This window comes from Malaclemys terrapin, chromosome 25, assembly GCF_027887155.1.
Source record: "Malaclemys terrapin pileata isolate rMalTer1 chromosome 25, rMalTer1.hap1, whole genome shotgun sequence".
Taxonomy (NCBI): domain Eukaryota; kingdom Metazoa; phylum Chordata; order Testudines; family Emydidae; genus Malaclemys; species Malaclemys terrapin.
This window is the reverse complement of record NC_071529.1, coordinates 12,190,065-12,213,793: the sequence shown is the minus strand read 5'-3', so window position 1 is coordinate 12,213,793 and position 23,729 is coordinate 12,190,065. Positions and strand designations below refer to the sequence as shown.

At 58.9% G+C, this 23,729-nt stretch overlaps 2 protein-coding genes across 16 annotated transcripts in view; one reads left to right on the top strand and one right to left on the bottom strand.

The window, feature by feature from the left end:
- The window catches only part of SRCIN1 (SRC kinase signaling inhibitor 1), a 186,465-nt gene extending 177,480 nt beyond the window's left edge, over positions 1 to 8,985 (top strand). For 6 of the 9 annotated variants that reach the window (XM_054014405.1, XM_054014406.1, XM_054014401.1 and 3 more), the window contains 2 exons: positions 513 to 650; positions 5,341 to 8,985. In XM_054014405.1, the coding sequence (XP_053870380.1) occupies positions 513 to 650; positions 5,341 to 5,562 (360 nt within the window). In that variant the 3' untranslated portion in view covers positions 5,563 to 8,985. Of the gene's footprint in view, positions 1 to 512; positions 651 to 4,679 lie in introns of all 9 variants that reach the window. The other 3 variants (XM_054014410.1, XM_054014402.1, XM_054014404.1) reach the window with 2 other exon arrangements.
- Positions 8,986 to 12,757: 3,772 nt separating this feature from the next.
- The window catches only part of ARHGAP23 (Rho GTPase activating protein 23), a 129,164-nt gene continuing 118,192 nt past the window's right edge, over positions 12,758 to 23,729 (bottom strand). For 4 of the 7 annotated variants that reach the window (XM_054014375.1, XM_054014374.1, XM_054014372.1 and 1 more), the window contains 5 exons: positions 23,469 to 23,594; positions 22,808 to 22,849; positions 22,284 to 22,377; positions 18,734 to 18,765; positions 12,758 to 17,730 (listed from right to left, as the gene is read on the bottom strand). In XM_054014375.1, the coding sequence (XP_053870350.1) occupies positions 16,576 to 17,730; positions 18,734 to 18,765; positions 22,284 to 22,377; positions 22,808 to 22,849; positions 23,469 to 23,594 (1,449 nt within the window). In that variant the 3' untranslated portion in view covers positions 12,758 to 16,575. Of the gene's footprint in view, positions 17,731 to 18,733; positions 18,766 to 21,433; positions 21,459 to 22,283; positions 22,378 to 22,807; positions 22,850 to 23,468; positions 23,595 to 23,729 lie in introns of all 7 variants that reach the window. The other 3 variants (XM_054014378.1, XM_054014377.1, XM_054014373.1) reach the window with 3 other exon arrangements.

Below are 23,729 nucleotides of genomic sequence, written 5' to 3'. Positions count from 1 at the left end.
AAGCACGTGCCTGGGGCGGCAAGCTGTGGGGGGCGGCGTGCCGCTGGCCGTGAGGGTGGCAGTCAGGCAGCCTTCAGCAGCATGCCTGCGGGAGGTCCGCCGGTCCCGCGGCTTCGGTGGCAATTCGGCAGCGGGTACGCTGAAGGCGCGGGACCGGCAGATCACCTGCAGAAACGCCGCTGAATCTGCGAAGGCCGCCTGACTGCCGTGCTTGGGGCGGCAAAAAACATAGAGCCACCCCAAGTCTGCTCCAATTGAGGGACCGATTTCAATGCGGGGCAGGTCGGTGCGGAGCGCTGATGAAAATCTCACCCCTGTGGGCTTCAGCGGGGCCTTGGCATCACACGGGGCCTCTGGATCTCACCCACTACGAGATCTTCGCCCGGGAAGCAAGGCCAGCAATGCCGCTGGCCGGCCCCCACCAGCCGCCTCCCACGCCCGGAACCGGAGGCGGCTGGTGGTTGGCTCATGTGTCTGTGGGATTTAACCCCCATCCCTGTGTGTCTCAACAGAGCGGCGGGGTTTCCATTCCAGCCATGAAGATGGTGAATCCGGCCTCCAGGCTGAAGCAGAACCAGCAGGGAAGCCCGGACAAAAGCAAACACATCAAGCAGAGAATGGAATACATGAGGATCCAAGGACAACAGCAGGTAGTTTATCTCTAGAGCAGCTGCAGGGGGGGACACAGACTGGTTAGGAGCCCTGCTTTTCTTGGCATGTCTGCAGGGGAGGGGGGGATAAACTTGCCCGAGAGGCTGTGTGATCGGACAGCACACGTTTTCTCTTGCTGCCTTTTGTCCTCCCGGACCCTGCCAGCTCCCTCCTCACTTGTATCTGTGTACCTGGGGGAGGCGAGATGTACAATCAGCTCTGCTGCCCCCAACACGACGGCTTCCACAGCACTACACTGGGCACCGAGCTGAGACCAGCAAACTCATGGCACACGTGGTGTGAGAGTTGAAGTAGGATTCGCCTCTTCCCCCGAGCTCCCCACCCCAGCTCCATTTCCACCCTCCTCCCATCGGTTCAGGAGGGCCGTGCCTATCCGTCACCCTTTTCTAAGAAGGAGAGACAGTGATCACTTTGACCTTAGATCCTAGACAGGCCTGAAGTCCCTTCAGAGCCCATTGTGCTCGCGATTGCAACTGGGTAACCCCCCTCCCCTCCCCCTGTGCTCCCCACAAAGTGATCTTGTGGGTCCCTCAATCTGCTGTTGGATCCACAAAGCCATGCCGGGTGGGCCCAGTCTGTGTCCACAGGAGGTGCTCTCCTCTGGTGTCTCCTGGTGCATGTAGCTCTCTACTGGGGAGAGGAGCGGCCATTTATGGCCGGGGACCGTGGGGTGTGGAGCTAACGTTCATGCTGGGGAGATTCTCCTGTGGAACGAGGTGTTTGGTTGCTCGGCTGTTTTCAGAGTCCGACCTCAGAGCAGTTTGACATGGAGCTCGGCAAGGAATCGGTAGCCCGTTGATGCCCAGGCCAGACTCCGCCCACAAACATTAGCCACGCCCAGTGCTCTCTATTAGCAAGATCCCAATGGATGCTTGGGGGGGGGGGGCTGTCTCCCTCCCTTCTCCGGCCCCCTCCAGATATCCCGCTCCCCATGCATCTTTGCCCAGCGCACTGTGGGCTCCCCCAATACACACTAGCCCCCAAGATGGGCCCATTCATGGCCCTGCAGTGGGGTGGGGGGGCCTTCATGGCTCCGACCTCCGCAGCAGCTCTGGGACCATGTTCTTTCCGAGGGAGACACGCGAGACGGTGGGCGCCGGGAGATTGTAGGGCAGGTGGATGAAGATTTGGAGTAGACCCCCCCACCCCCGGGTGCCTCCCCAATCCCCGTTCCACGTGGGCTTGTCCGCGGTAGCATTGAGCGTGCAGCTGGGTTCACTTGCTTCTGTTGTTCTTGCCGACGCTAACAGTGCTCACAGTGGCTGTCCAACTTTCTGAGGCCACAAGGCAAGGTAACAAAAGCCAGTTTCTAGCCCTTAAACCTCCCCTCCTTCCCCTCCCCGACTGACACCCCGATCCCCTCCTCGCTCCCCCCCCCTTCTTTGCCAGATTGCCCCCAGCACCAGTGGTCAGCCCTAGCCCCCTGTCCCCGCTGAGCGACAGCACCTTGGGGATGGCTTGTCCGATGTCCCATCCGCTCCCACCCAGAGTCTGTGTTTCAACCCCTCCCCCGATCCTACTGAAAAATCCGGAATTTTGCTCATTGGGGTGTAACAAAGCCCAGTGGGTTCAAGGGCGGGTTCCCCCCCTCCCCTGGCCACGCTGGGTTTTGAGCCACGTCGCGTGAGCAAACTGGACCCGTCCCCGAAAGGATCCAAGCTGCTCCCTTTGCACGTTCCCCACTCACCCCTCCCCCAGTGCTAACCGGCGTCCGTGCGCCTAGAGCCCAGCACAGGTGCTGTTTGTCAGTTCCCGGGAGAGGCCTCCAGCACAGCCGGCTCCCCGGCGAGAGGCAGCCCCCAGCCCGCCATGGTGCTGTTCAGCTCCTTCCGCACGGTGGGGGTGTCTGGGCATGGCCGGACTCCCTGCCCTCCACCCCCCCACCATTCAATCTTGCAGCATTACACTGGCCCATGACAAGCAGTGGTGTCTTCCCCCCCCCTTTCCCCAATATACCAAATCCCTTCGTGTGTTCCATTCTCATGACGACGATTGGGGGGCTGATTTCCCTTTGCCGGTCCATGGGCATACAGACTCATTTGTGCCAGGTCTGGGGAATTTTGCTGGGCATACAGCACTCAAAAGGACCAGTCTGGAGCTGCAGCTGGGGCACGGGGGTGGGGGGGATCCTCCCTAGGTATGAGAACAGACAGGTAACTCCGCTGAGGCAATTCACCTAGACCCACCCCATCACCCCGCTGCAGACCAGAGTAGCTCGCAGGGAAGCCATCATGCCCTGGCACCAGGCCTCTGGTACTGGCCACCGTCTGATGACAGGATGCTGGGCTAGATGGACCATCGGTCTGACCTATTGTGGCCGCTCTTATGTTCTTCTGTCCTCTCTAGATGCTAGAAAATACCAAGGGCCATAGATGCCTAAGCCCTCTTAGACCGTCTCTTCCATTTCCCAGGAGTGTGCCCTCACGTACATATCCTCATGCCTTGGCCAATCTAGGGTCTCAAGGCTGTGATTTAGGGAACCGTCTAAGGCAGTGTTTCTCCACCGGCAGGTCAAGAGCCTCCCAGGGAATCACAAAAAAGCACGAGGGGGAACGGGGGTGTCCTAAGACATTGCTCATTTTATTACAGGCTAGAGCAAAGAAAATCTTGCTCTCCCACGCCACGCTTGCGGGTTGTGTTCCCTGGCAACCTCTCACCACGCACACGCAAATAGTGGCCAGTCGCGTAGCACCGTTAGCATGGACACAGGGGTGTTTTTTTAAACTCTTTTATAGTTGCAAAAATTGTTGATTTAGTATAAAGGGGCCGTTAAGCTGAAAAACCGTTGAGAAACGCTAGCTGAAGGGTTTTGGAGCAGGGTGTCTAAATGAGCTAGGCGCACAAGTCCCTTTGACTTTGGAAAAATCCCATTATAGGGTCCCACAAATTACTGGGAGTTTGGCACCCAGGTCATCTAGGCGGCTTGGAAAATGTCCAGGGTGCCGTCCAGAGGCCAGGCCGTGCACGATGCATCGCACCATGGGGACGGCTTTGCAGAGACCCAGCCTGGCCTTGCCCTATCCTGATTTCCACCCCCCACCCCGTCCCTCTCATCCCTCGGTGGCTCCCCAAGTCCATTCCTCCACCGCCTCGAGATTCACATGCTTTGTGAAGCCCCACTTTGCTCTGCCAGCACCTGCCCCAAAGCCTGCTGTGGTCAAAGGGAAGCTTTCCATTGCCTTCAGTGGCCTTTGGGATTGCACCCTTAGGCTTGCCTCATGCCTTCCTCATAGTGGCCCTTCTCTGCAGGTAGGGGCCAGCTGTTCTAGCCCGCTGCACAGCAGACCTCTATCCCCTTCCATCTATGGACTCGGGGGGGTGGGAAGGTCTTGTAAGAGAACCTGTGGGTTTGCCCCTTTCCTAGCAGGTTACATACAGCTGCCGAGACCCTTCGCGTCTGCTCAGTCAGTCCCAGGTGTCCCTCACCAGAAGCTTTGCTTGGGCAACATGGACTATTCTATTTAAATGCTTCATAAAGTTTTGGGGTGCTGTCCTTGTTCCCCACGCTTAGGCTAACCCAGCTTGGGCGGGGACGGCAGAGTCACGTTTTGGAGGACCTACCCCTTTCCCCCACCACCCGTGGCTTCTGAAGCTGCTAGATTTCAACACAAGTCACTGAACGCTCCCCGCCACCCTCCCCAGCCAAGCGACACTCCCCAGGGTTCAGATGCGTCTGTGAACGACTGTCCCTTTCTTTTGCACCTGTGGGACAGCTCTGATAAACAGCACCTCTGCAGCGACCTCCCCACTCCTCACCCCGCCCTGGAAATCCCGCCTTCCCCCACACAGCTGTGATGCAACTAACTTGAATATAGTCATTGTTCTAACACGCTGTGCATGCCCAGTCTAACATTTCAATTCTTGTTCCCCCCACCCCGACCTTTCTCTCCTGTCTCCCTCTGCCTGCCTGCCTCTATGTGTGCGTGTGTGTCCGTCCGTCTGTCTGTCTGTCTCTCTCTGTCTCTCGCTCGCCTTCTCCTCTTGGTGATGCTCCTTCCCTCATCCAGTAACCCGTGGAACCAGATCATCTCGTGCTCTGTTTGTGGTGTGGACCTTTTCCCAGCTGCTCGACCTCAGGCCTAAATCAATGCTGCTTCTGAACAAATTCCTTTTTTTAAAAAAACAAAACTGTTTGATTCCCCCGCCCTTCCTCCTCCTCCTTGAATCTTGCTTTTCTTTCTAGGCCGCTAGATCATCTAAAGAGGCTAGTGGGCTGAGTGAGACTTCCAGTCCAGTCTCAGAAAAAAATACTCCTGGCAGAACATCCATCCCTGTGTTGACTTCCTTTGGGGCCAGGAACTCATCCATTTCATTCTAACGCTCCTTGCCAACTTCTCATTCAACTGTTTTCCTCCTTACTGGGGCCTGGCTTCTCTCTTCCCTACACTCCTCCCTTGGACTGTCTTCTTGAGGCAACTTCAAAGGTCACCAGATGTCCCTCTAGCTTTTTATTTTAATTGTCCTGCTCCACTATGGCCGCCCTCCTGTCTCACTTCCTCCTCCAATATGGCCGACCTACATGTCCACTTCCTGCTCCAATATGGCCGACCTGCCACTTTCTGTTTCTTCCTCTCTTTTTTTGTTGTTGTTGTTCTTTTTGTTGGTGGTTTTTTTTTTTCTCCCCTCTCGACACCTTTTTTCCACCCTGGCATTTTTTGTTTATTTAAGAGCGCTAAGAACTTCACTCCGCCCGTTCTACGAGCTTCAAGCAACGAGGACAGTGCACAGCGCCAGAACCTGCCATGCCTTGTTCAAGGGGGACCAGAACAAAAGCAGAAGGCCGTTGACGGGGGGAGGAAGGGTGTGGGGGGGAAGCGGCTTCTGAAGACGCCTCAGAAACCCTCAGATCTGACTGTTAATGCGGCTGCCACTCCGTTTTTCTTTCCTTAAAGTTTTTAAACAGCTGTAACTGTGATTAATCCTGTAGGAAACTGTGCTACAGTCTTCTAGCCAAGTCTTCATGGGTCAGTGGTGTTTTGACTTTGGGGCCTGTGTGTGCAGCTTTTCCGTTGGGCTTTTGATTGTTGACTTGCTGAAAGGTCAGTGCTGTATTGAAGGCCACCAGGGCTCATCTTGCAAGAAGCCAGCGGGTCAGTGTTTGCGTTAGCTTCACTGTCTCTTTCTTCCAAGGGTTTCCAAGGGAAACACCTGAGTGGGTTTAGTCGGCGAGATTGCCTAGTGCTTCGCAAAGGGAAAGACCAAAGGTCGGGGCATGTCAGTGGCAGGGAGGCAGAATGTTACTCCAAGAGATGTGGCTGAAACGGGTAGAGAAATTGGAATGAGACGGGGCCGGTTCCTGAAGGAGTCAGGTTTCCCGTAATCTTAGTTTCATAATGTAGCACTTTAAAGGTTTGGTCAGTTCCTTCCTGTAGGGAGAGAGAGAAACTGCCGGAGGCAGCCCAGGGCTGCATGGAGCAGAGGGGTGATGCTGAACGGTGAGGCCAGGGGCTGGGTGGCACAGAAGGGGCCGATCATGTTGGACTGAGGGACGTGGGAGGGGAGTGGAATGGGATTGGGAAAGGCAGAGGAACGCAGGCGGGAAGGGTGAGGTTGTAAGCCCTGGATCTCGACTGGGGCAGAAGGAGCATGACCCCAGCAAGGGTCATGGCTTGTAACCGCCCTGCCCTTCCATATTGTCCTGCACCGGCAAAGGGTGAATGCCACGGTACTAAGCAATATACTGTGTGCCCAGATGGGGGTGTCCATGCGGAGGCTGCGAATGCTCTTGGAGTTTAATGCTCCTGTTCCGTGTCCTGGCCTCTGCATGGACTCATTGGTAAGTGGGAGTCTGGCATAACGGGGCCTCGCCTTGGGCTGAGGTTGGGGGCGGGGGTGGCAGTCCCCTACCGGGCCCTCTGAAACCTATAGCAATCAGCTCTGGTCAGGCAGGGCCACAGGGAACACACCAGGGGCTAGTGGCTGGTTTGCACCAGTAGCAGCGCCCCCAGGGGGCTGTAACACCCAGGAGGTGAGCGGGGGGAAGGAATGCAAAGTACAAATAGGTGAGGAGCTGCCCTTGCACGTGGCTGTGACAAATACACTGCATAGCAGGGCAAAGGGCTAGGGCTCGTTAGAGGAACCCGAGGGAGGGAAATGGGGAATGAGATTAGTAGACGAGCCACAGGTTCCAGTGGCCAATGCTGGGTCTCTTGGGCTCAGTCTGGAGCCACGGAGAATGGGCACAAAAGAGGGGCACGTGTCCTGGACTCAGATAGGTACGGAAGAGGTTTGTTAAAGTACAATACATACATGTGCGTGTGTGTGGGGTGGGTGGGGGGAATGGCCAGTCACTGGACAAACAAAATGTAAGCACAGATTATATCTAGGGGGATCTATGCGAGCTGTGTGTGTGGGTGTGAATATCCAAAATGCTATATTGTAGAGTGCGGATCATGTGCAACCAGAGTACGAAATCGAATCACTTCTTTCGTTGCCTAGTTCGTCCTCCGTTTTCAGTTCCTTCTCTTTTTCTTTTCTTTTTTTCCTTTCTTTCTTTTTTGTATAGCGATCATTTTTGTACGAAAAGAACGAGCCTTTTTTTGAATAACAAAGAGAAAAGAAAAAAAAAAGAAAAGAACCATAATGCAATTTCTTTGGATTGCAAAAAGCAACTCTTTACATTTAAGTGAAGTGTCTTAACATTTTATATTGTTTTAAAAATATATTTACATATTATATATATATAATATACGTAATATAAATATATATATAAATATTTAAAAACAGAAGAAATAAAAGAACTCTCTTCACGGCTGGTATATGAGGGGGTGGCTCTTCTTCCCTGGTGAAATTGTTGCTTTAGAAACGCAGCTTTAACGCTAACACTCAGCTTACCGTCCTGTTTCCATGCTTTTCCTAGACCCCTCCCTGTTGCCTGTCTCTCCTCCCCCCTTCTGACATTTGGTGTGCATGGTGGGAGAGGCTGGTATGCATGTGGAGGGAGCCACTGGTGCCTGTGTGGGACACCAAGCACCAGGACCGGTTGTCGGTAGCAGGGATTGAACCTGTGACCCCTGGATTGTAAAGTATGACCTTTAAAGCCCAAGTCTTGGGGCTGAAGCAGACTTCTTGCCCGCGGCGGCAGGGGCAGGGCGGGGCGGGGGGAGAACAGAGCACCAAGCCGGTTACACTTGTCCCAGCTCCACTGTAGCAATTTTTAAGCGGTGGGGGTCACAAGCTATAGGCAGAGTCAGGCACACACTGGGCTGATGGGTCGTTTTTTCCCCCGGGGAGGAGCCAGATAAAAGGAAGAACAAGAGGCGGAGTTTAGTGGGGGACGTAGCGCCACCTGCTGGGCAGGGAGGAGAAGGAGCTGTCCCAGCTCTTCAAGAAAGTGCTGGGTTTATGTCTAGATTATTTCCCCCTTGCCCGGCATTGTCCGAGCCCTTCCCCACCCCAGGGCCAGCCTCAGCCCCTAGAAGTCCGACACCCCTCTCCGAGCCCGTGGCCCTGTGCCCCTGGCTGGAGCCAGACGGCTCGGCTTGGCTTGGCTTCACACAGTGGGGCAAATGCTCAGGTGTGGCCTTTCGGGCCGAGCCGGAGCCAGGCTCAAGAGACAGACGGTGAAGCGTTCATTTAAAAAAATAAAATAAAAAAATTTTCAGTACCAAAGTGAACCATTGTAGCAAAGCTGTGGCTTCTGATTGCGCCCCTGGCTCCCCTCCCCCCAGGCACCGTCCCACTGGTCCCCTGAACCCACTTCCACAGCCTGCCTAGGGCCAGGCCAAAGAAAGACCATCCCTGCAAAGGCCAGGAGGTGGCAGTGTCATGGCTTGTCTCATGGCCGCTAGTGAGTGATGGGTGCCCACCCACCAGGCCCTGCCGGGATGGGGGTGTGCCCAGCTCAGAGGGGGAGTGCTGAGGGCAGAGCACCCAGTATTAAGGATGGCCAGATGCCCTGGTGAAGGCCTTCCAGCTCCCATGGGGGGAAGACACACCCCCCCCCCCCCCCCCCCGTGCCTCAAGGTAGGGGCTGGACAGGTCGATGCTGCTGTGGGCCAGTGCGTCACGGTCTTGCTCCTGCCGGCGTGTGAGTAGGAAGGGTGGGGAGGCTTATAATAGAAACGCTGGCATAGCCTCACCCCTGTAGCTAAGGGCTAGCCCCCCCACACACAGTGCTCCCCCCCCACTGGAGGGGAAGGTGTTTTTAAAACCCAGTCAGGTAAACCACTGCCAGCCACTCACCCTGCCTTCGGCCTCACCTGGACGTGCTTAACTTGATTTCAACCTGGCCTCACGCCGGCTGGAACGGGCTCGCGGGGGCAGGCCGCTGTGTCACTAAATTAGCAAAAAATGCTGCGGCCTGCTTGTGGGAGGGGGTGGGTGGGTGGGGGGCAGATTTTTGTTTTCAAAGGCACAAATAGGGTAACAGGGTCAAAAGCACCTAAGGCCCCGCTCTTCCATGGTACGTACGCACCTAACTCCCATTGGCGTCAGTAGGCGTTCAGCAGCTAAACACAGTTCAGGTTCTGGGGCTTAGGCAAGAGAAAAAGAAATCAATGGGCTTTTGAAAATGCTTCGCTAGGCACGTAGGCCCAGGTGCGTAACGCCCTGCGGCTTTTAAGGTGACTTGGGCGCCTGTGAACAGCTGCCGCAAAGGTGCACGTTTACAGCTGCAGTCTCCTGTGTGTTGCGACGGCTTTCCCCTCGCACGATGGCCGTGACTAATAGTGTCGTGGGGCTGCCTTTTAGCTACCGGGAGGTGATTTTCCACACTCGTCTGTGGCTTTGAAGGGAATTACTGGGCATTTTGTTTTGGTTAATTTCTGTTGGCTTCATTTCCTACCCCCAGCCCCGCCATGGTTAAGCCAACTAGTTTTCTATGCGTGCGTGTGTGTGTGTGTGTGTGTCATTTTCATGGCATCACTCAACTTGTGTGTGAGACCACCAATAACAGCGTGTTGACTTAAAAATAAACCCACTTTATTCTGACTTTTAAATAAAAATAAAAATTAAAAAAAAAAACCTAAAAAAGGCACCACCCAAGTTATGCATGTCTCTCTGGAGCCGTTGCTGCATGCCACACCTTGCTTTTGTCGTCTGAGACTGTATGTTGGTTAAAAATTTTAAAAGGACAAAAAAAGAAAACTTTAGATGCTGTTTTCGGGGTTTCTACAATGTCGTGTGTGTCTCTCTCTCTCGCATGAATTTTATTGTGAACTGTTTTGAAAAAAAAAATACAAAACAAAACAAAGCTGGTTGTAAAGGCCAGTTCTGGAGTCTGTATGTTTTTGTAAATCTTTTTCCGGCTTCTGTCTGTAGCGTAGGTCTATGTATAAACTATACGGATGCCATGGATAGTTCTGTGAGAAATGTGATCGTTGTAACTTGAAAAATTCCAAATGACAAAGGGTTGCTTTTTCTTTTGCCTTTCCTTTCTTATTTTCTTTTTTATCAGAGTGTCTGGCTTTAATAAAACACCTTTTTTTTTTCTCTATAGCACTTCTTCCCTTTAAGATTTGTCTTTTGTTACTGCCTCTTAACCAACCACCCAACCATGGGCCTGGGGCAAGCCTTCCTGAGAGGGCCGAGATGCTGCAGTCTTTGTTACTCCCCTTCCTGTACATATGCACCCCAACCTCTAGCTCCAGTTCAATTGGGGTTTTAACTGAAGCCAGTTGGCCCAGCAGGACGCTCCACGCTCAAGCCCTGCTGATATGCTGACTAGCCTTGGCAACGCAGTGGGTGAGGTACCATCTTTTACTGGCCCAAAGTCTGTCGGTGAGACAGGGTTTCACCTCGTCTTCAGGGCCGAGAAGGTGCTCGGGGTACGTCTACACTGCAGTTACACACCTGGGACTCGGACTGCGGGGCTGTAAACGTGCCGTATCGACATTCGGGCTTGGGCTGGCGCCCGCACTTTGGCCAGGCCCAGTAACATCGGCACTGTCATTTTACAGCCTGCGCGCCGGTGTAGAACGGCAGGGTAGCCGTACTCCGGCGCAGCTAAATACACGGTGGAGCAGATCAAAAACCTCCCTAGGAATAAATTGCCTGGGGAAGTTGTGGACGCTCCATCATTGGAGATTTTAAAGCGCAGGTTAGACACACACCTGTCAGGGATGGTTTAGACAACACTTAGTCCTGCTATGGGTGCAGGGGACTGGACTAGCTGCCCCTTGCGGTCCCTGTGAGTCTATGCTTGTTTAGGCTGGGTCGGTAACATATTCTAAGGGCCCCGGTAACCTCTCTGCAGTCATTAAATCCATGACTGTTAGCGTCTCGCAAGGTAATGAATGGCACTGCCGCCTCCGCTTTTGAAGGGGTGCAGGTTTCCTAGGAGGCTGGCGCGGTCAGCGCTAGGTTGAGCCTTGTGCCACGTGTGCGCTCAGGTAGGATTGCCGTGGTCTGTGTGCGTTCATGCGCGAGCAGAGCGCTAGGCTGGGGTCCCCCACTGAGGCCGGGGCTACACTAGCGCATTGCCAGCTGTGCCGGAGTGGAGCCGCTCGACTTAATAAAACCACCTCAACAAGCGGCGGTAGTGGCCTTAGTGCAGCGGTTGTCAAACCGGGGCGGTGGGGGAGGGGGGGGGGGCGCCAGGGCTGGCTTAGACTTGCTGGGGCCCGGGGCCGAAGCTGAAGTCTGAGCACGCCCGCCCAGGACTGACATCCGCAGGCTTTAGCCCTGGGCGTCGGGCAGTGGCGGATTAATGATTTTGCCGCCCCTAGGCCCTGAAATAATTGCCGCCTTGCCCCGACTCCACCCTTTTCCCGCTCCCATTCCAACCCCTTCCCCAAAGTCCCGCCCCCAACTCCGCCCCTATTGGATCCCTTCCCCAAATCCCCATCCTGGCCCCGCCTCTTCCCCCAGCACGCCATGTTCCCCCTCTTCCCCCCTCCCTCCCTGCTCCGCGAAACAGCTGTTTCGCGGCACAAGCGCTGGGAGGGAGGGGAGAGAAACAGGACGTGGCGACGAGCTGGAGCAGGGGAGCTTCTCCGTGGGTGCTCAAATTTGCCAGCCTAGGCCTAGACCTTAATACGCCACTGGCGTCGGGACTCAGATTACAGGCCCCTGCCTGGCACTGAACCCTTGGGCTTCGGCTTTGCCCCCCCCCGCACCACCACCGGGGGCTCAGGCTTCAGTCCCCCCTCCTGGGGTCCTGGAGTAATGTTTATTGTCGAAAGGGGGGGGGTCACGGGGCAAAGGCCGGCCTTGGAGGTTTTTAGGGCACAGGCTGAGGCAGGTGTGGGCCCCCGGCTCACGAAAGGGCTGGTATTGGGCCGGGGCGAAGCAGCAGCGTGTGGGCTCATCTACATCTAAAATCCCCCTGACCCCTCCGCCCCCCAAGCCCCATACTGTGCTGGTCTAACCCCCGGTCGGACAAATGCCTGTTGCCCTAGCGCCCATCACTTGGGGAGGTGGCGTTGCTACAGCAACGCGGGGGGGGACTTGGCCATCGCTTTAAGAAGCATCTACACGACAGCGCCCGAGTTACAACTCAGCCAATCCCTCCAGCTGTTCACCGTATGGTGGATTTACTCAGCTCGCGTGCAAGTGTACGAACGTGAGCCTAGTGGGGCCGTGCAAACGAGCCCACAGCCCTTGTGTTCAGTGTCTATACAGCACCTAGCGCTGTGGGGCCCTGCTCCAGCACTGGGGCTGCCGGGTAATCCTGCAAGACAAGTAATAATGATAACGATGCTCACAGGGATAGCAGCTGCACCCCCACTGCCCCCTTTTCGCAGAGACAGTCACATGAGGTGCGGGACCTTGATCAACCCCGACCTGGCATTGTCTTGCCCAAACGGGTGGAGTTTATTTTGTGGGTGCATGTCCCCTATTCACCCGAGCTCTGCCCCTTTTCCCCACGTCACGAGATTTCACTGAGACACCATCACATTACCAGCCCTGTGGGATTGTCCAAAGGCCCTGAGTCAAGCAGGTGCACGAGGCCCACGAGTGTTAGCATGGGAATTGCCGTAATGCACCATCCAACGGTCCAGCTCGCCCATCGCCAACCCAGGCAGCTGCTGAGGACGGTGTCAGATACGCCCCCGAGCGCCTGCTGGTGGAATTGCCTGGCCCACGCAGGAACGTTCGGTTGCTAAAAAGCCAACGGACCAATTCAATAAAAGCAGAAAGTCTGTTCCTTGAATACGCCAGTTTATTTCCAATATATAGAACTGTACGGCGGCGAGGGCCAAACCAGGTGGGTTGGTTTTTTTTAGTTTTGCATATTCCATATATATGTCTGACCTTTTACAACACATCAAGGAAAAACATGACACATGCAGGAAGGTTTTAAAAAGTCAACACTGTTACAGCACTTGGTGGTTTTCTTCTGGGGTTTTTTTTTTTAAATGAGCGAAACTTCTTAAAAAAATCCTTATAAATTCTTTGTAATATGTTACACATTTCAAGACGCTATTTACACAAAAAAGGAAAACAACAAAACTTTACAGCAATTATTTGCATAAAGTATGAGAACGATGCAGAAACTGGAGTAAGGTTTTTTTTTTTGTTTTAATTTTATTTTTAAAATCCTCCCAAGGCCTCTCATTGGAATGGCTGCAGTTCGAAGCGGAAGACGCGGCGTGGCGTTATTTTGTAGCCCCAGCGCGGTAGAGGACAGCTGGTTGCTCGCTGCAGAGACAGTACCCTGGGTCAGTAAGACAATCGCCTGGCACGGGGCTGCAGTTGGCCTTTTTTCTAAACACAGAGACGGGTGCATTGGATTTGGCGGGGGGAGGGATGGTTTTAATTTCAAACTAAAAGGGAGCCACAGTCTAGCAGCACGAAAACACAGTTTACCATTTTCAAGAGGAAAAATATAAACCACTGCATAGGACGACAGACGTTTGCTTGCTAGAATGTGGGACTTTCTGTGCATGGAATTAATACGCTGCCTGGCTCCAGTTACCTGGGACGAATGAGCTCACGCCAGCGTCGGCTCTCCTGACGCTGAGAAATGCAGCGTGCGACGGACTCAAAACTCTTCCACGGCACTATGTCTGTAGCGAGAGACAGGCTGCCAGGGCCAGCCAAATTCCAGTTTGTGTAAGATTAGCCCCACCTACCCGCAGCACCCTCGCCAGTTCCCATTGGCTCCCTTAACCCGAACCCTGCACCCGTTACAGCTGCTGCGGCCTGCCCCGACGGTGGCTGCATCGGTTGCGAAAGCGCTTTGAGACGCAAGGCCGTGACCGGTGCCCCCAGCTGGGTGGGTGGCACAAGCACTGGGACGTTGGCGGTGTGACGGAAAACAAAACACAAACGAGTTCCTGGGTGAAACCAGCAGGGGTGGGCGAGGGGAGGTTTGCAGGGTGGACACATTCCTGTCGCAGTGGTTTGAATGCTCCAGTCCTTGTGCATCCCAAGGGCGATGCAGAGCAAGTGTGCACGCTCCGGGCTCCGGCAAGCCCTGCATTCAAACCCAGTTCTCTCTGTGCTCTGGCCGCATCTGCTCTACCCAGGTGCGGGGCAAGGGGCAGCCAGTTAGTGCTGGGAACCAACTGGGCTGTGAGACACAAACACGCCAGGCCTGTCCCTGGGCATGCGGGGGCCCGGGAGGAGGCGAGCTGGTAGGGCTGAAAGCCGGGCTGTGCAAGGCAGGGACTAGGATTAAACCGCCTGGGGCACTGGCCCTGCTGTGTTTGCAGCCACACGGCACCGGGTCTGGAGCATTAACACTGGGCTGCCCACAACCCGGCTGGAAACAGGCTCGGGGCCGGATGGCACGATGGGCATTATGGGTTTACCCCGGGCCATTTCCCCGGTCGGCGCTGCTAGCAAGGGCCTGACTCGACAGCGGCCAGGACAGATCTAGTCTCAATCCCGTGAGCCGTGAGTTCTCCCAGCGTCGCTGCCACGGGCCTTGGGCCTGGCTGCTCTCTGCAGTGCCACTTGTGTGTCCTGTGCGCACCCGCGCCGCTCGCTCACACCCCCCTCCCTGCCCCGCTTCTCAAAGGGGCTGCGACCTGCCTGGGGGTGTCACCTAACGCTCACGTCCCCAGCTGCCCACTCCACCTGCTAGCCAGGGGGCTGCCCAGCCAAAGACGCCCCCCCCACCCCCCTGGGAGTGCCCAAGTCCCACCGGGCGGCCTAACCTCAGGGAGCTTTGCACGGCTCAGCTGCGGGTGTGAACCCGCCTGTCCAGGGGCAGGAGGCCTCAGGCCGCAGAGAGCAGCTGAGGGTCATGTCCGGGGAGGAAGGGCAGCTGCCGAGTGCTCAGGGCTCAACTCCAGGCCCCAGTGATGCCGGTGGGGCTATCGACTGCAATGGGGCCAGGATTCCTCCCTCCTCCCGGGATGTTCCTGGCTGGCCCACGTAGCTCTGCTTCCCTGGCTGGGTTTCCCTGCCACACTGGAAGCACTGAACCAGCCATGACCTGGGCCCCCTTCCTACGCTTCCCCGGCCCCTGCTCCTTCTCTTGCTTCTTCCCCTGTGGCTTTGAGGCTAGCAAACAACAACACCTCCTCCCTGGCAGAGCGCAGGACCTGGCACGGCCTGGCACAGGGGAGGGGCTAGGGAACAAAGGGCCCCTTGGCACGAGGGACATTTCCCAGCATTCACGCGAGTGGACCCCGCACCTGGTGCCAGCGGGCATGTGGTCACTGAGCACGTGCCAACGGCCCCAACACACACACACTCCTGCTCAGGTGCCAACGATGCCACCACACCTACATCTACCAATTACCCAACACTGAATCAGGCTGGACACAAGGGCACCGCAGGCACGTGCTCCATGGGGCACAGCCATAGCACACACGTGCACACACACACGTGCAAATGGTGTACATGAACACACATGTGCAACTGGTGCACACATGCACACACACAGGCGACTGGTGCACACGCACGTGCACACACACAGACATACACATGCACACGCCAGTGTTACGAGCCAGCGGAAAAACGCTCACGCTCTTGAGCAAAGCCCACGTGCGGGCGCTGTGTCTGCGCGGCCTCCTGTCTCCATTCCACAGCCGCCTCGCTCACCCTGGACTGACCCGGGGTGGGAGAACCGGCTTGGGAAAGGGGGGGCCTCTCGGGGGCGGGCGGGACTGGGGTGCCAGGGACCCTCTGTTCAAAGCCACCCAGCAGTTCCTTGCACACCAGGGGGCGCTTTCTCTGAGCCGAGGGGGCAGGGGGAGGGGCACAGTGATGTGATGCCAGAGCTGGGGCAGGATTTCGGAGGCACCAGCTCCTGCTGGGAGGTTTGGGGGCTGGCAGCGGGGGGCTGGCAACGGTCTCATGGAAATCGGAGCATCCTTCCCCCGCCCCCAACCCCCCGCGTCAGCAGGGAGCAGCCCTTGGCAGGAACCGTGGGATCCCCCACCAAGCGGGGGCAGCGAGAGCCACGCACGCTCCCCCCGTGACATCCGGGGGACAGCGGAGCGGATCTGGCAGCCTCAGGGACCCCGCAGCCACGCAGGGAGATGTGCTGGGGGGGCCAGGAGGCTGGGGAGGGGTTGCCTGTCTCAGGCCAAGTGCTTCCTGTGGGTGCGCTGTGCCCGCCCATCCCAGCTGCGGGCTGGACCCAAAGGGCTGGGATCCCGGCTCTGTGGCGAGGCCGGGACGCTCCGAGCTGCGGACAATCCCCCACCCAGGCCTGGCCTGGCAACGTCAGGGGTGGGGGAGTCTTAAAAAGGAAGACAAATCAAACAGACTCACGATTACATCCCCAAACCACGGGAGGCTCGTTCAGCGAACGCCGCGCCCGAGCGCCAGCCAGGCAGCGCGGCCGGGGGCGTCTCCGGCAGCCTAGGGAGCCCCGTGAGAAAGGCCAAGGGACGTTCAAGGGGCAAGGCCGGCAAAAACCGGGCGAGTGGCTGCTGGCCCCTAGGGGGCGCTCCAACCTCTGTGCGGATGGGGAACCGCCCAGAGAGGGGACTTCAGCCTTCTCCACAAGCGGCAGCACAGGGGGCGAGAGAGATGGGGGGAAGCAGAGACAGGCCTCGGGGGTTAGAGACAATGGTGGAAGCGGAAAGAAGCTGCGCGGGTGGGAGCCGGGCCCCGGTCGCCAGGGTTCCCCTCCGGGCCCTTACTGTGCAGCTGCTCACCGGCGCCGCCCTGGTGGCTCAGGGCCGAGGAGGGCCTGGCCTTGGTCGACTCCAGGCTGCTGAGGCCCGAGTCCTTGTTGTCTCTGTGCAGGTCCCTGCAGGAGGCGCCGGTGTCCGGGGGGCAGAGCTCGGGACCCACGGGGGGTCCCTGGCCCGGCGTCTGCTGCTCCTTCCACTCGTTGAAGTTGAGGTCCTTCAGGCCGCCGGGCACCACCACCGTATGGCGCCTCCAGGAGCTCTTCTTGCGCCGCGTCTCCGGGGAGTGGGGCTTGCGCAGGCGCACGGCCAGCATGTCGTCGGCCGAGCCGCGCAGACGCAGGCGGATCTGCTCCGTCAGCGAGGGCCTGGCCGGGGCCCCGCTGCCCCACGGCTCCCCACCGGCCCCCGGGGGCTGCAGGGACTCCTGGCTGCCCTTGGTGGACGACTCGCTGTCCGGACGGGGCCGCGCCAGCTTCCTACGGGCCAGCGTGTCGCACTGGATGAGCCGGTGGGAGTTGAAGGAGGCCCGGGCGAGTTTCTCCTTCTCGCCGCTCTCCGCCTCGGGCCCCGGCCCGGCGTGCGGCCCCGCCCTCCCCAGCAGGAAGCTGCTCTCCGTGTCCGTCTCCACGTGGCTGAATTCGCTGCGCTCGTCGTCTGCCTCGTCACCTCGGCTCTCGGCCACCGACTGCACCTCCGAGCACAGGCTGCGGTCGATGGTGGACAGGGTGGAATAGCCCGAGACGATGGACCGGGCGTCCGGCGCTGGCTCCCTCGGTCCCGCCTGCTCCTCTGTGCTCGCTCGGCGGCTCAGGGCGTCGCGCGTTGGGCCTGGCTCTCCGGGGGCCACGCCGCACCCCGGCCCCTTGGCCTCTTCCTCCTCCGCACCCCCACCCCTGGCCTCCTCGGCTCTGCCTTTGCTGGCGCCCTTGGTGGCTTCATGCTCCGAGTCGTCGTCCGTGCTGCTCCCCAAACGCTTGGCCTCCCGCCGCTTCTTCCTCTTGCGGTTGACGGCGGCGATGAAGGAGATGGCGAGCAGCTCCTTGTTGTACTGATCCTTCCGGGGCGCCCCCGAGCCCTGCTGGAGAGACAACCACCTGGCTTAGTGCCACGGCCCCGGTCCCTGCCGCTCACGGCTCCTCCCCGGCCCCCCGAGGCAGCTTCACACCGAGCGCTCAGGCCACCGACCTGGCCACAGCCGCCCTGCTGCAGCAGTGAGTTCTGGGAAAATCGGGGGTGGCATCCAATCGTGCTGTGGTGCATTCTGGGAAATATTTAGGCCACTGTCCCATAGTGGTGCAGTGCATTCTGGGGAAATGGAGGCTGCCATCTCTCAGGGCACAGGATTGCACGTGCCTTCCCACTCCTCCACGTCCCAGCCAGCCCGTGGAGCCAGCAGAACCACCAGGACGGACACTAAGGAGAGCTCACGGGAAGGGGCCTGTTAGGAACCATGTCACGGGTCGGCATGAAACATACGTCGAGTGACCCAGAGTTCGACTTCTGGCTACTGCGGAGACATGCACAGCCCCTCATCAGGATCAGGGCCCGGCTGGGCAGACCTGCTCGGAGAAACTGGCCAAGACCCTCCCTCCCCAAAAGAATCTAAATAGACAACGGGGAGAGGGGAAACTGAGGCAGAGAGAGAGCAGTGACACACAACAGGCCGAGCCAGGAACAGAACTCAGTTGTCTTTGACTCTCAGGCCAGGGTCCTACCCACTGGGCCATGCCACCATCCTGTGACCTGGAAGGTCACCTTGAAGCTTTCTCCTGCCTCATCAGACCCAAGTAAACCCCTGGACCTCCCTTCCTCATACAGAGTTGGCAATCCCGCGAACCCGCCCGTCTGGCTGCTCTCGGGAGGACAGGACAGCACGGCCCAGGACTGAGGTGGGAAGGGCCACACAAGCTGCTCTGTGCTTTTACAGCAACAGGATTTATGGGTAAAACGCCGAATTTCCACCCTGCGTTTCCTGCCCCTTGCGCTGGGCCAGAGGCCGAGGCCCAGCAAAGCTGGAGATGTTAGCACACACAGGAACCACCCCCCAGACTTCAGAGAGTCCCTCACACGGGAGTCCTCACCTTCGATTTGGCAGAGCCGCTATTGGTTGAATCTGTAACGCAAAAGACAGAGCAGGGATTAGGGTGGGCGGGGGAGGTCTTTGCTAGCGGAGGGGGGGGGAGCTAGGGGCGTGCGGGCATCGCAGCAGAGGGACGTTTCTCAAGGGCATCCCCAAGCTCTCCCTCCACGTGTGGCTCTAATCAACGGCACGATCAGCATCCACGTTGCTCCAGCAACTGGCAGTGGGGCGCCCAGGTTGGGAAATTAACGAGGCCCAGGTGTAGCTGTCGGGAGGGGCGCCAGAACAGCGGAATTTGGGGCACTTTGCAAAAAGTCCCCAAAGCCCTTGGTTTCGGGCCGGACCAAACGTTTCGATTTCTGACCATTTTTAAACATTTTTGTTTTTGTTTTTTTTTTCAAAATTTCCTCAAATTTTATTTAAAGAAAAAACTCATTTGGAAGGGACAAATGGAAAGGATTCGTCAGATTTATTTTTCCGCCCTCAAAATGAACAATTTGGCAAAACTGACGCGAATTTGTCCAATGTTCTGGTGCTGCCGATGCCAGAAAAAAAGTTTCAACCACAAATTTTCACCCAGCTCCGGCCGGCCAAGCCGTGGAGGCTCATGCGCCTCAAGGCAGCGGCTGCCCCCAGACTGGAGGGGAGGAGGGGGAGCGTTCTGGGGATCTCACGGGAGGAGCTTCCAGGAGGACAGCCTACAATGATCTCTGGGTCCCTCTGTCCATTTGTGTGCGACCCGCGCGCCCCGGTCACACAACCGCTGGGTTAATCGCAGCACGGGGGAAAAGAACGAGCCACCGCCACGGGGGAAAGAAAAGGAAACGAGAAAAAAAGACCCAGGCCCAGCTGGGAAACACCCAGTCGCCGGAGCCCCCTGCACCCACCCAGCAGCCGGACGGGTGCTGCCAGTGGCGCTGACGGACTGGAGCCACGAGCCCAGGACGGACGGACGGACGGGGGGAAAGGGGACAGTGGGAGAACACAGGACGAGTTACTCCGCTGGCACCTGGGCTTTCCCCTGGGGATGGGGAGGCCCCAGGCCGGGTTATGCAGCGCTCACGCGCCCCAGTGCAAACAGGGGGGAGCTCTCCCCTCTGATGCTGGGGACGTGTCCACTGAGCTCGGCTTAGACCCAGAGGGGCCCGATCCCCATTTACACTAGAGCCCCTTTGCACCGATCCCCGCGGCCACACACGTATCACCGACAATCCGTGCGGTTCAGACTCACGGCCTGCAGGGCCAAGGCACAAGCTCCTACCGCTGGCGCTAAAGAAGGGGTCTCCTACAGCTGGGAGCAGCCATCAGGGGCGATGCCCGCCCCCCATACTACAGCAGGGAGATTTTTAGCAGGGGGACCACTGGCAGATCCCTGGTGGTGGAAACTCCATCTGAAGTCAGGGAGCGACGCCCATTCCCAGCAGCCAGGGACCCCCGGGGCCGTGTGCGGCGAAGGGCCAACGCGGCTCAGTATTGCCCACGGGCTGCCTGCTCCGAGCCCAAGCCCAGGTCTCTCGCTGCGCCGGAGGAGGGGCAAGCCCCAAGGAATGCACAGGCGAGGGCCGCGGGGGGACCGTGTGTTAATCTGCAATGTCTCACAAGCAGGTTAAAGGGGGGGTGGGGGAGAGGATGCACCCACCGCGCCAGCCCCACTCCACCACACTGAGAAGCACAAGGACAAACACAATCACACCCCCCCCGGCGGAGGGATGGGACTCGCGGCTGGTGCTTATGAGAGGGGGGGCCAGGAGGGGAACGCTGACCCCTGGGAGGATCTGGAATCTCAGCCCCCGAAGCTGCAGCCAGCCACCACTGGGAAGAGCCTGCTGTGAACCATGGGGGCTGGCGGGTCAGCGTGGGCTCTTTGGGGGGCGCAGGGGTCGTGTGGGGCTGGGGGGCGCAGCCGGGAGGGGGCTGGGCTGAGTGGCCTCTGGAAAGGCTCAGAGAGGGGAGAGGCCCAGGGTTGAAGGGGCGTCTCTGCACCCTGGACAGGCAGAGGGATGGGGGTCTCCCAAGGGCCCACCCATGACCTCAGCACCCTGGGGTGGGTGGCACCAGCTGATCTGACTCCAGAGGAATCCCCCGCACCCACTCACATGGCCAGGCTCACGCCCCTGGCATTCACAGAACCCGGCTGGCAGGGCTCCCCCTGCGCCCAGCTACGGCTCGGGTGAGCTGATGCCAAGGACCGGGGACATGGGCACCAGGACCAGCAGGCCTCTGCCCCGATGCTGTGGGTGCTCTCGGGTGGGCAGGGTGGCAGAGGGGCAAGGGGCTCCCCTGTGCTCCCTCACAGAGCAATGCCCAGAGAAAACTGCATGTCAGCGGCAGGGCCCTCGTATAGCCAAAGCTGCGGGTGAATGTGTGTGTGTGGTGGGGGGGAGGTGTCCAGATCATTCATCCTCTGACTATAATGGTGGTGCAAGAGGGATGAACCACACCAGGAGGTGTCAAGCTGGGGGTCGTGACCTTCCGGGGGGGCAAAGGGGTACCAGGGGGCATGCCTCCCTGCCCATGGCCGAAGAAAGGCCACGTGGGTCACGGGGTGACGTGCGCTGCGGCCAGCGCAGTGGGATAGGGGCGGGGGGCGCTCTTCCCGGGGGGATGGCGCAGGGCTGCGGCTCCCCTCCTGCACCCGCTCTCGCACAATCGCCCGACGGAATTAGTGCATGAGCAATGCACCCAAGCAGCAGCACTGTACCCGCTCTAGAGCTCCAGGAGATCCGCTGGAGGAGGAGGAAGAGGAGGAGGAGGAGGGAGAAGAAGACAGCAGAGAGACGTTTAAGAAAGAGCATAAAGAATCAATGTCATTTCAAAGCGGCTGCGCTCCGTACGCGCAGCTCGAGCCGGGGGGGAGGGACCAGGCACCGGACAGAGGCAGACCCGTGGCAGAGCTGCTGGGGCTGGCTGGCTAGTGAGGGAACAACGGGCAGCCCTGTGGTTTGATGGACTGTTCCGCGGGGGGCTCGGGGACAGCGGCTATCAGGGAGTATACACAGGAGAGGACCTGGGGAACTCACTGACACTAGACCAGCACTTCCCAGCAGTAACACTAGGGGGAGCGCAACAGCAGTTGGTAACCAGCCCGTGGCCAGTGATTGGCTCCTTGTTGTTCCTCGGTGCCAGCCGTTCCATCACACCCAATCCTCAGCAGTGGGCGTGGCCTGAGGAAATGCCCCTCCTCCTGCCCGGGAAGGCTTGTGCCCGCTGCTAGACGGGCAGCTCTGCTGTAGGGACTGGCCGGGCAGCTCCTGGGTCACTTAGGGCAGGTAGGAGCCCCGGTCCCCAGCTATCCTGCAGGGAGGGGTGTGCCCAGGGAGGGGGCTGCTGGGGGTGCCCAGGGAGGAGGCTCCCGCAGGGGGATCCCCAGCTTGCCCAGCGGGGGGTGCCTGATGGGGAGAGCCCTGGCCTGGCCCAGGAGCAGTGGCCCAGTAACTCTTGTGGAGGTGGATTGCCTGTGAGGTCACTCCTCCTCCGGTGCTGCCGGCTGAGCCCTGACGGCCCCACAACTGGAGCCTTCCCCTTTGCTCCCCCTGGTCGTGCCCCCTCACCTGAGGCGTCCCCTGGCACCACCGTCCTCCCGATGTTGGGGAGCAGGTACTCGATGTTCGGCACCGACTGCGCCTCCTTCTCGTCCACAGGGGTCTGGAACGGCAGCGGGGGGGAGAGTGGTGAGCGGAGGAGCCCCTGGGCCCAGCCCCCTGACTCCCTTCCGCTCTGTCTGCCGAGTGCCCCCTGCCCTGCCAGCAGGGCGGCAGTGCTGGACAGAGCCCCCCAGGGGGACCTGCTCACCCTCGCAGAGTCCTTCCCCGGGGGCTCAGCGTTCTGGCCTCGGGCAGAGCGGGGCACTGTTCACACACAGGGAACCAGCTGGCCTCCCCCCCACCGGGGTCTCCAGCAGGGTGCAGGAGAGAGGCTGCCCCCAGGCTGGCGTCGCGAAGACCATGCATGCAGAGCTCATGGGGTGCGATCGGGGACCGGCTGTCCCCAGAGGACAGCAGCTCTCCCACGGCTGGGATAGGTGCCCACCGGCGGCCAGGGAGCCAACCCCCCGCTCCTCCCGCCCGGGACTCACCTTCTCCCCCTTGTCCTCCTTGTCACTGAAGAACCAGTCCGACTGTGGGAGCAAGGAGAGGGGACGAGGGTCAGAGCACGGCAGGACTGCAGTACAACATCTCAGGGGGGGCAGAGGGGGGGCAAGGGAGGCGAGGAGGGGGGGTGACCAGCTCCAGGTCGCCCGGCTGCTGCCAGATTCATTCCCGCGTTGCCCCCGCCTGGCACGGAGATTCGAATGCACGAGTCCCAGTCTGTCTCTGCAGGCCTCTCCGCCCCACAGCCTGGCACCACCACCCCCCACTCCAGCCTGGCCCACAGCCCTGGGCACCCGCCCCCTGCTGTCTGACCCTACACACCCAGCACCGCACTGGGAGCTGATCCCGACTGTGCAGAAAAGTCCAACCCCGACCCACTGACGTTCGACTCCCAAGGAGAGAAGTCTCCCTTCAGCCTGGTAAGACGGGCAAAGAACAGGGGGAGCAGGGCACCGGGGGCCCACCCTGCCCAGGGGGAGCAGGGCACCGGGGGCCCAGCCTGCCCAGTAAAGTGCTGGAGAGTGCAGGCGGGGGAAGGGCACCAGGGGCCCGTCCTGCCCAGCAGAGCGTGCGGGGAGCAGGGCAGCAGGGGCCCGTCCTGCCCAGTGAAGCACGGGGCTAAGCAAGGGGCCACCTGTCACTTACGTGCTGGATGAGGGTCTCCACGATTTTGTAGCGGTCTGGCATGTGCGTCACCATGTCCGTCATGTTGTCCTCGGACGTGCGGACCAGCGTGGGGCCGAAGACCAGGGCCAGGTTCCGGGGCTCCATCTGCAAACAGGGCAGGGGGTTACAGTCTCGGCAGCCAGCCCCACTCCTGGGTCCCAGGAAACCCCATCCCAGGGGGGCTCTCCCCCCCCACAGCCTGCACCCGTGGGGCCCCCTCTGGGATCGGACAGTCTCATG